Source organism: Stomoxys calcitrans, chromosome 1 (genome assembly GCF_963082655.1).
Source record: "Stomoxys calcitrans chromosome 1, idStoCalc2.1, whole genome shotgun sequence".
Classification (NCBI taxonomy): domain Eukaryota; kingdom Metazoa; phylum Arthropoda; class Insecta; order Diptera; family Muscidae; genus Stomoxys; species Stomoxys calcitrans.
Genome location: NC_081552.1, coordinates 261,311,451 through 261,323,691, shown reverse-complemented (window position 1 = coordinate 261,323,691; position 12,241 = coordinate 261,311,451). Strand labels below are relative to the sequence as shown.

The 12,241-nt window shown below is 37.3% G+C and overlaps 1 protein-coding gene across 1 annotated transcript; it reads right to left on the bottom strand.

The window, feature by feature from the left end:
* Positions 1-3,306: 3,306 nt before the first annotated feature.
* On the bottom strand, positions 3,307-11,885 carry LOC131997766 (uncharacterized). Its single transcript, XM_059369316.1, has 3 exons — positions 9,851-11,885; positions 9,077-9,235; positions 3,307-3,503 (listed from the first exon to the last, which is right to left on the bottom strand). Exons 1-3 carry the CDS (start codon positions 11,883-11,885, stop codon positions 3,307-3,309), a joined length of 2,391 nt encoding a protein of 796 aa, XP_059225299.1.
* Positions 11,886-12,241: the final 356 nt, after the last annotated feature.

Genomic DNA, 12,241 nt, shown 5'->3' with positions numbered 1-12,241 from the left:
ACTTGGACCAAAATTTTATTATGAAATTCGTACTCTACTCCTAAATACCTTTCATTTGAATTCCATATTGTCCCGATCAGTCCACTTTAATTTTTGGGTAGTACTTTTGGGGTAAGGGGGAGGGTCCGCCCCCCTTCCCATATCAAAAATTTATATAGCCTATGTTTCTTTCCAGACCAACCTACTCAATCTATGAAAATGTCAAGGTAAAGGTTCAGCCGTTTTCGAGTCTATACGAAACAAACAAACCGACAAACACAAATGGAATTTTATATATAAGAAAGATTATACCTACCACTAAAGAATGGGCGGTTTATTGGTTCTGAGGTTGGAACCCAAAGAAATGCCCCTGGAATGTGTAGGGTAGGTTCATGTCTGGCAAGCATTACTCGGATATCTTAGTTAGTCCGGCTACTAAGACAGATGAATTTCAAAATGTTTAACCAACTCTTTGGGAGATCTTCGAGCTGCCTTAACAAGCCACTGCAGTGGTTCAAGTTATATGCGTACCCATAAGGGGAGATCACCGTAGCATTGAGGTTAGAAAGTCTATCTATGACCCTGAACGCCTGGGTTGGAATCTTAGTGAGAACATCACCACAAATTTTCAGCGGTGGTTATCCCCCCCTAATACTGGCGATAAGTATGAGGTACTATGCCGGACTCGGTTATAAAAAGGAGGTCCATTATCATTGAGTTTAAACTTGAGTCCGACTGCAATCATAGATATGTGAGAAGTTTGCCCCTGTTCCTTAGTGGATTAATGTGGATGTTAATGGGCAAAATTTGCAAAAATTTGCATATAAACCGTTTTTGGGTCTTGACTTCCGGAGCATCTAGAGGGCGCAATTCTTATCCAATTTGGCTGAGATTTTGCACGTGGTGTTTTGGTATCACTTCCAACAATTGTGCTAAGTATGGTTTAGATCGGTTGATAATCTGATATTGCTGCCATATAAACCGTTCTTGGGTCTTGACTTCCGGAGCATCTAGAGGGCGCAATTCTTATTCAATTTGGCTGAGATTTGCACGTGGTGTTTTGGTATCACTTCCAACAATTGTGCTATATATGGTTCAAATCGGTTGATAACCTGATACAGCTGCCATATAATCCGATCTTGGATCTTGACTTCTTGAAACACTGGAAGGCGCAGTTCTTATCCGATTTGGCTGAAATTTAGAATGAAGTTGTTTGTTTTGACTTCTAATAACTGTGCCAAATATGGATCAAATTGGTCTATAAGCTGATGTAGCTGCCATATTAACCGATCATTGACCTTAACTTTTTAAACCACTATAGGGCGCAATTATATCCCATTTGGCTAAAATTTAGCATGAGTGTTTTGTTATTATGGTTCAAATCGATACATAACCTGATATAACTGCCATATAAACCGATCTGGGATCTTGACTTCTAAAGCCTCTAGAGGGCGCAATTCTTATCCGATTTGACTGAAATTTTGTACAACGGCCTTCAACATACGTTTCCAATATGGTCTTAATCGATATATACCCTGTTACAGCTCCCATATAAACCGATCTCCCGAATATGCTTCTTGAGCCCCTACAAGGATTAATTCTTATCCGAATGGCCTGAAATATTACCCAATGACTTCTACGATGGTGATCAACATTCAATTTACTTATGGTCCAAATCGGACTATAATCGGATATATCCCCAATAGCATAAAAATTCTTTTCCATTATTCTTTGTTTGACTAAAAGGAAATACCGCTCAAAGAACTCGACAAATGCGATCCATGGTGGAGGGTATGTAATGAATTCGCAAAGGAGATGTCGTGTGTATTGGACAAATATGAAAAACCTATATCGTATCACTTTAAAATATAACTACGTTCCTCCGGTTAGGAGTCTAAGTCAGAGTTTTAAGCCGAAGTTGGAAAGCGATTCGGAGTCGGGACTAACGTGCTCAACTCCGAACCAAACTCCGACTTCGACTCTGTGGCCTCAAAAACTCGACACCGGTCGACGGTGTCGATGGTGCTGTCCTCAGCTCTTTTTGTCTATAAGCTCGAAGATGGGCTATATCGGACAATATCTTGATATAGCCCCCATATAGACCGATCCTCCGATTTAGGGTCTCAGGCCCATAAAGGCCTCATTTATTATCCGATTTTGCTGAAATTTAGAACAGTGAGTTGTGTTAGACCATTCGATATCCTACTTCAATTTGGCCCAGATCTGACCAGATTTGGTTAAAGTTGCCATATAGAACGGTCCTCCTATTGAGGGTCTTAGGCCCATAAAAGCCACATTTATTATCCGATTTTGCTGAAATTTGGGACAGTGAGTTGTGTTAGGCCCTTCGGCATTCTTCTTCAATTTGGCACAGATCGCTCCAGTTTTGGTTATAACTGCCTTACAGACCGATCTCTCGATTTAAGCTTTTGTGGCCATAAAAGGCGCCTTTATTGTCCGATGTCACCGAAATTTGGGAAAGTGAGTTGTATTTGGCCCTTCGACATCCTTCTTCAATTTGGTCTAGATCGGTCCAGATTTTGATATAGCTGCCATATAGATCGATCTCTCGATTTAAGGTTTTGGGCCCATAAATAGCGTAGTTTTTGTCCGATGTCACCGAAATTTGGGACAGTGAGCTGCGTCGGGCCCTTCAACAATCTTCTTCAATTTGGCGCAGATCGGTCCAGATATGGATAAAGCTGCCATATAGACCGATCTCTCGATATAAGGTTTTGGGCCCAAAAATGTCGCATTTATTGTCTGATTTCGCCGAAAGTTGGAACAGTGTGTTTAAGTAGCTTCTTCGCCAATATTCTGCCATTTGGCCCAGATCGGTTCAGATTTGGATATAGCTGCCACATGGACCGATCTCTCGATTTAAGGTTTTGGGCCCATAAAAGGCACATTTATTGTCCGATTTCGCCGACATTTGGGACAGTGAGTTGTGTTAGGCCCTTCGTCAGACCTCTTCAATTTGGTCCAGATCGACTCAGATTTTGATATAGCTGCCATATAAACCGATCTCTCGTTTTCGACATCCTTGTCGTATTTGGTTCAGATCGGTCTATATTTGTATATGGCTACCAAAAAGACCAATATCCGTGTCGAATTTGGTTAAAATCGGATCATATTTCAATAAAGCTGCCATGGGGGCATAAATTATGTATTTGTCACTGGACTATGACGCGAAAGGGGATTTACATATATCCCCGAGGTGGTGGGTATCCAAAGTTCGCCCCGGTCGAACTTAATGCCATTTTACTTGTTATTATTTCCAATAATTAATAAATTCACTGATTCTTCACAAAAATGTTCCCATAGGCTCTACTCTTTTGAAGTCATTGAGTCATTGACAACATTACACAGTGCTATTGTAAGTGCAGCAACATAGCCATTGAAGAAGAGGTGCGTGTATTTCCGTTTACCTTCATCCAACAATAGGGCTGTCAAATATTGTAACTCTGTGTTTTTCCTTTTCGCGGTTTCCTTTTTATGCGAAGATGTTGGCGTTTGTTTACCAGCTAAAAATGTCACATAATTGCCAGTTGTTTGTTTTACCCAAATATTTACTTGAGAAAACTAAACGAACTAAGGCAAGTGGCAAACTCGCCAATGTAAAATGCGAAGACATTATGGCTTAAAACTATAGATACGGAATGGTATTCTAGTGGTTGTATGAGCTGTGTTTTTGTGGAGGCCATCATGACGCAGAGGTTGGCATGTCCGTCTATTACACTGAACGCCTGGGTTGGAATCCTGAGGAGATCATTAAAATAATTTTCAAGAGTGGTTTTACACTCATTAATGGTGAGGAATTCAGGTGAGAAAACTTCTCTACTATGTTGTGTCGTTTCTCGGCCAGCCGTTGAGACTCACCAACAACAAGTAAATTTTTACCTTGACTATGTTCTAGTTTAGCTTTTAAAGTATTTTCCCTTTAACTCGAAAAAATTCTTTTGGTTTTTTGTTTACCGCACACAAGACTGCTATAATTTCAGGCCCGCCTATGAATTACTTTTACGATTATCGCAGTGTACTGAGTTGAATATGGTGAATACGCTTTGTCGCCACCTTCAGTGAAACAACCGCACCTAAACACATTCAACACTGCAAAGTACCCAAAATTACTTTCCTCCCTACATCCTCAGGAAGGTGTTATTTTTTACACACCCCTAGAGGCTCCATACACTTTTTATAGTTTCCACCCCCCTTTAATGGCAAAATACTTGTAAATTTAAGATAATGCTTAAAATCGGTAGCAGCAGGTGCTGTTGGCCTTGATGCTCAAACTTATTGGGTCAACACCCATTCAATATAAACAATGGCAAAAAAAACGAGAATGAAATACACCCAACATAAACTGTCATTTTTCGAAGGCAAAGGAAACTTTTTGTTGGGATCTTTTACTGGTTGCACAACATGTGAAGGTTGAGGGACTAAAACCTTTTAGAGAAAAATTAAGTGGCAATGGTATTAAAACGACAAGGGCTTTAGTGTCAAACTGTACCGTTATCAAATCTTTAAATTTAAAAGTAAAATTGAAAAGGAATAGGAAATTCAGTTGGGAAATGTGTGTCTAATATGCAAATGGAAATTTGCACATGAAAATTCCAATAACAAACCGGGGCAAACTTCTCACACATCAATGAGTGCAGTCCGATTCAATGATAAGGGTCAAACTTTTATACCCACCACCGAAGGATGGGGGTATATTCATTTTGTCATTCCATTTGCAACACATCGAAATATCCATTTCCGAACTTATAAAGTGCCTATATTCTTGATTAGCATAAAAATCTAAGACGATCTAGCCATGTCCGTCCGTCTGTCTGTTGAAATCACCCTACAGTGTATAAAAATAGAAATATTGAACTGAAACCTTGCACAGAATCTTTTTTTTGTCCATAAGCAGGTTAAGTTCGAAGATGGGCTATATCGGACTATATCTTGATATAGCCCCCATATAGACGGATCCACCGATTTAGGGTCTTAGGCCCATAAATGATACATTTATTATCGGATTTTGCTAAAATTTGGGACAGTGAGTTGTGTTAGGCCCTTCCCGATTTGATTTCTTGAGCCCCTAAAGCCACAATTTTTGTCCGATTTGGCTAAAATTTTTGCAGATATGGTTCTGTTACGACTTCCAAGAACTCTGCCAAGTATGGTCCAAATCGGTCTATAACCTGATGTGGCTCCCATATAAACCGATCTTCCGATTTGATTTCTTGAGCCCCTGTAAGCCACAAGTTTTGTCAGATTTGGCTAAAATTGTGTACATAGTGTTCTGCTATGATTTCCTACAACTGAGCTAAGTACGGTTCAAATTGGTCTTTAACCTGATATAGCTCCCATATAAACCGATCTCCCGATTTGAATTCTTGAGCCCCTGGAAGCCACAATTTTTCTCTGCTTTGGCTAAAAATGTGCTGATAGTGTTCTGTTATGACTTTTAATAACTGTGTCGAGTTCGGTACAAATCGGTCTATAGCCTGATATACCTCCCATATAATCCGATCCCACGATTTGGCTTCTTGAGCCCTTACAAGCCTCATTTTTATCCGATTTGGATGAAACTTTGCATCTAGTGTTCTGTAATGACTGTCAATAACAATACTAAGTTATGTTAAAATTGGTCTATAACCTGGTATAGTTCCCATATAAACCGATCTGCGATGTGACTTCTTCAATTCTTACAAGCCGCAATTTTTGTCCGATTTAGCTGAAATTTTGCATGCGGTTACGACTTACAATAAGCGTGCTAAGTATCCAAATCAATCTTTAACCATATATAGCTCCCATATAAACCGGTCTCTCGATTATCCCTGTTCGGCTCCTAGAAGCTTTAATTTTTGCTGGTTTGACAGATGTTTGATATGTGGAATAAAATTATACCCTTCAACTAAATTTGGATTTATAAGTTTTTAGCAGAATCCATGGTGGTGGGTTCTCAAGATTCGACCAAGCCGAATTTAACATTTATTTACCTGTTTACTTTAATAAGTTTTTCATACGATGAAAAAGGCTCACCCTTCATATATCGAAAAAAAGTATCTCCGGACTATTCTACACCATCAGTGAAATCTTCAAAAACAAAACTTAAAACACATGTATGAACGATTTATTTATTTACTTTATTACTTGAATTTTCATTCTTCCCTCGTTAGAGTACTACATAATTGTTTACTTACAATGCATGTGGCATACTTTAAGGCGCTCAAATATATATAAGACAGAGTTGCTCTGCCTTTAATCGTTTCATACTGATGCCAGTTCGTTCCACCATAAGAAAACGTTTTACGAAAACCCTTTTTTTGAAATACTTTGGTGTTCAGATTACATGTGCCACAATTTGTTGTACTTGGAGAACATACAAATTTCACCAAGAAATAAAAACATATCGACAACACAAGGCACGTTCCATTTAATAACGAAAATAAGAACATTATTGTTTTCCACACATTACAAGGCCACCCATATGAAGCTTTTAATGATGCTGTCTGTGTTTACGCAGTTTGGTTATGCATATCATTTAAAGACCACCCTAATTTTTATGCAGGAAATAAATTTAACACTTAAGGTCCAATGACATGGAATCGAACACGTGATACAAGATAACGACCACCATTATGATAATTGATTTTGAGAGAATGCAGCAATCTCTTTAAGAAGGGTCTTTTAATTTGACAGATTTAATGTTAACGATTTAAAAAGGGTCAAGCGTTTGAAAGGTCATATATATGTTGTGGTACCCATTTTCTAATATTAAGGCAATAAAATTGTTTTCTTAATCACCACCAATAATAGGACCTTTTATACCCACCACAAAAAAATGGGGGTATATTCATTTTGTCATTCTGTTTGCAACACATCGAAATATCTATTTCCGACCCTTTGAAGTGCATATATTCTTGATCAGAGTAAACATCTAAGACGATCTAGCCATGTTCGTCCGTCTGTCTGTTGAAATCACGCTCCAGTTTTCGACATCCTTCTTCATTTTGGCCCAGATCGGTTCACGTTTGGATATAGCTGCCATATAGACCGATCTCTCGATTTAAGGTCTTGCGCCCATAATAGGGGCATTTATTATCCGATTTTGCTGAAATTTGGGACAGTGAGTTGCGTCAGGCCCTTCGACATCCCTCGTTAATTTGGCTTAGATCGGTCCAGATTTGGCTATAGCTGCCATATAGACCGATCCTCCGATTTAGGGTCCTAGGCCCATAAAAGCCACATTTATTATCCGATTTTGATGAAATTCGGGACAGTGAGTTGTGTTAGACCCTTCGACATCCTTCGTCAATTTGGGGCAAAGACCTTTTTATGGGGCAAAGACCTTAAATCGAGAGATCGGTCTATATGGCAGCTATATTCAATCACTGTCTTGGAATTCTTGCCTACCCTGAGTATGATAAAATTGACGTGGACTGGGCCATAGTAGAGTTAAGAGGAATGAAAGGGTAGACATCTGGACTGTAAGATCTAGAGGACTGCTATCAATAAACTTGGTGAATGTGAAGCAGTCCAAGTTAAGGGGCGTGGGCGAAGTATTGAGAAACCCTCTTAGGCCATAAAAAGGAATACTATTAGGAAATTCCTTGTATAGATTAACTTTTTATGATTAAGTAAGCATACAAAGCCGATTACTTGCATAGATCTTTGTCCATTGTTTCATAAGACGGGTTAAACTCCGCACGCCTTTAAAAACATTTTTAAACCGGCACCAATAGTTTGAACAAAAATAATTTCTTTTCTATTTTTATTATCAATCTGTCATTTTCAAACAACCGGAATAGCCAAATTAAACATCAACAAATTCGAAAGACCTTCAATAGTTATTTGACTGTTACCATGTGAAGACGAAATTTTAAAATTAGTTTATTAGGCAAAAAGTGAGTAATAGTTAGAAGCACATAATTTAAAGCAAATAATAAAGTTTCTTGTTTAGCATGACCGTTAGCAATTATTTTTATACCCACCACCGAAGGATGGGGGTATATTCATTTTATCATTCCGTTTGCAACACATCGAAATACACATTTACGACCCTATAAAGTATATATATTCTTGATCAGCGTAAAAATCTAAAACGATGTAGACATGTCCGTCCGTCTGTCTGTTGAAATCACGCTACAGTCTTTAAAAATAGCTATATTGGGCTGAAACTTTGCACAGTTTCTTTCTTTGTCCATAAGCAGGTTAAGTTCGAAGATGGGTAATATCGGACTATATCTTGATATAGCCCCCACATAGACCGATCCGCCGATTTAGGGTCTTAGGCCCATAAAAGCCGCATTTATTATCCGATTTTGCTGAAATTTGGAACAGTGAGTTGTGTTAGGCCCTTCGACATCCCTCGTCAATTTGGCTTAGATCGGTCCAGAGTTGGATATAGCTGTCATATAGACCGATCCTCCGATTTAGGGTCCTAGGCCCGTAAAGCCACATTTATTATCCGATTTTGCTGAAATTTTGGGACAGTGAGTTGTGTTGGGCCCTTCGACATCCTTCGTTAATTTGGCCCTGATCGGTTCAGATTTGGATATAGCTGCCATATAGACCTATTTCTCGATTTAAGTTTTTGGGCTCTTAAAAGATCCATTTATAGTCCGATGTCGCCGAAATTTAGGGAAGTCAGTAAAGTTAAGCCCCTTGACATACTTTGTCAATTTGGCCCACATCGGTCCAGATTTGGATATAGCTGTCATATAGACCAATCTTGCAATTAAGGGTCCTAGGCCCATAAAAGCCACATTTTTTTTTTTTTTTTTTTTTTTTTTTTTTTTTTTTATTAATTCATTAAATATATTTATTACAAAATTATATTAGTGCCTCAGCGCCAAAAGGCATTACAGAGGCTAGTTGGCTGGTTCTTACAAAATAATGAAAATTTTTTATGTTTATACATATTTTAAAGACAAAAGAAAATCTTGCGTATATATATAGTGAAGCAAAGTTATACGAAATGAGTTTTTATATGATTATTTATATACCAGAAGCATAGTTTATTACCGAATTGTTTACAAAAGATTGTCAAGGTTCAATAAAATGTGTTCTTTTAACAACATCTTGAATATAGAAATTCTAGTACATGATTTAACAGCATTTGGCAAATTATTAAATTCGTTGGAGCCGGAAAATTCAATACGTTGCTTTGTTGTCTCCGTGCGGCATAACGGTATTCGCAAAAGTTGATTATTTCTCGTATTAAATGAATTTTGATTTCTCCTAAAGCAAATTGTATGATGACCTATGTTGTTCAAACATTTGTAAACGTAAAGAATTGTTTGGAATTTATAAATACCATGTACAGGTAATACATTGGGAAAAAGGTTGCAAAATAAAGAACGCGTCGGATAACTGAGTGGCACGCCTGCCACACATTTCAAAGATTTATTTTGGAGTCGCTGCAAAGACCTCAGCTCTGAACTTTGCCTATATCCATAAATAATTGCCATATAATTCAGTTGGCTTTGAATTAAGGATTGATATAAAAGAAATTTCGTGTTGTGATCAAAGGCGTACCTAAATTTAAACAATATACCAATAACGGAAGACAGTTTCGATTTTAGGTATCTAATGTGCATGTCCCAGGTGAGATTTGATTGCAAGTAGATACCCAAATATTTTATCGAGTTAACTTCCTGCAATTCTTGACCGTCAACTCTAATGTTAAATCCTGGCTCAAAATTTCTTTGAGGACGAAAGCGTATTAATTTCGTTTTCGACCGATTAATAAAAAGTCTATTGATTCGCATATATTCAAATACAAGTGCAACATCACGCTCTATATAGCACCTTGCAGTCGATTCTAGTTTATACGGATATAACAAACACAAGTCGTCGGCGTACATAAATAATTTACCGGTCAATTGTAATTTATTCAGGTCATTTATGTATGTCAAAAACAGTAGGGGGCCTAATACACTACCTTGAGGCACTCCATAATCCACTGAAGCCAGTTCACTCTTGCAGTCCTGTACCTGAACAAATTGTTTCCTATTTCGCAAATAAGAAGCAAACAATTCTAATTCATTGCCACAAATACCATAATATCCCAGTTTTCCCAAAAGAATGTCATGTTCAATCATGTCGAAGGCTTTCGATAAATCGAAGAAAATACCAACAACGCCGGTGTTACCTTTATCCAATAAATTACACATATAATTTTGGACATTGACTACCGCTTCCTCGGTTCCACAACCTTTCCTGAACCCGAACTGATTGTCACATAGAATATTATTGGTCTCGAAGTATATAGAAATTTGACGACCAATAATCCTTTCAAAAATGTTATTAACGACTGGTAACACTGATATCGGTCGGAAGTTATTAATACCTACAGTTTTTTTCCCCTTTGGTATTGGAATAACCCTATGGATTTTCAAAATGTCAGGATACATTTTCGTATCAACCATGCTATTAAATATGTCAACCAGGTGCGGCGCGATATTCCTAGTACATACCTTTATCGCCTTTGAGGAGACCCTATCATGTCCGCAACTTTTATTCAATGATAAATTTGATATTTCTATTTCAATCTCTTCAAGAGTAGTATAACGCAGTGTGAATAAACATTGGTAGTGTGCCAATGTACCCAAAGAATTAAAGTGATCAGACTGTTCAACTGGAATTGCACGTTTCAAGTCCTGAACTGACTTCAAAAAATGTTGGTTCATTATCTCAGCTTTATCCAGATCATTGTCCAAAGAATTACCAGCACTGTCAGCAAAATTAATGTCCTTTTCACAATTTCTCCCTAAAGTGTCATTCAAGAATCTCCAAGTTCTTTTCGAATCATTCTGGAAATTTTTTAAGTTAACAACATAATAATTATTCATAGATTCCTTGTGGGCCTTTCGAATAACTTTGCTTATCCCTTTCAGTTGACTATTTATACGAATATTATTCCGATCCCTTCTTCTTAGTTTCAGTAGTCGATTCTTGTATTCTATCAGTTTGAGTAAATTCCCATTAAGCCAAGGAGATATTTTAGATCTAAGTGATGTACTGCGATCTCTTGAAATCGTTGAGTTATCAATCGCCAATTGAATGTGCCCTATCAGATTTTCTGCATCTACCGATGGGTCACCGATGCAGGAAAATGATCCAAAACTTCCTTCGGCTGATCTCTTTAACATTTCATAATCACATTTAGAAAAAACATTTTGTACGGCGTTTTGAATCTGATAAATGGAATCAATAGCACAAAATATAATGTTATGATCACTCAAATTACATTCTACGGAATAAATACTTAAGGGATTTCTAACATTGGTGTAAACATGGTCAAGACTTGCGTTACTATGGGGCCGCGTCACCAAAGTGTGACAATTTCTCAAATCAAAATTTAGCAGCATATTGGAAACATCATCAAAAGACACATCGAGTGCATCTATATTCGCATCACCGAAAAAAACTATTGGATTTCTAGCATACAAATTTAGTATTTTCTCCAAAAAATTCATAAAATTTAATCTGTTGCATTTTGGTGATTTATAATACGAGACGATGGCAAGAGGTTTCCCTTGGATTTTAAAGTCACTTAGCTTTAAAACAATAGAATCTATAAAACCCAAACTTTCACATTGTACGTCTAAAACTTGTAGATGCTCCCTTATAAATACCGAAGTACCACCATATCCGTCGGATCGGCAACAATGTATGACTTTATAGCCTGGTATGTTGTAAATTTGTGCAACATCGCTACTAAACCAAGTCTCTTGAACAGCAAGAACTGCAGGTAATATACGTAAGCTACTAATTAAAGACCGAAATTTGTTAAATTTCGCAATTGACGATATGCTTCTGATATTCACAGATAAAATATTAAAATGATTTATATTTAAATTGCTTGCTGAATTGAAAGAATTTATGCTTGAAAAATAATTATTTGACATTATAAAATAGAGAAATTAATTTAAACAAAGAATTTAAGAAAAAGGTATTAAATATCTACCAATTTTAGGATGGCGACTCATAGTCATTATCTGAACCCTCATCAACATTTTGAACATGAACCGAACGTCGTTGATTTGGTTTAAATGTTGCAGCTTCACGTAATAATTTATCGACATCATCTTCATTTTTAATTAATCTCGGCTTAGATAACTCTCCTCTTTTAGCAAAAACTCTAGATCCACTTGTGTACACTGCTCTAAATCCCACACTCTTCAAAGCTTTTGCATATTTAAATAGGCTCATTGTTTCTCTGCTTAAGTAGTCATTCACAAAAATGTTTTTGGTTTCCTCTTGT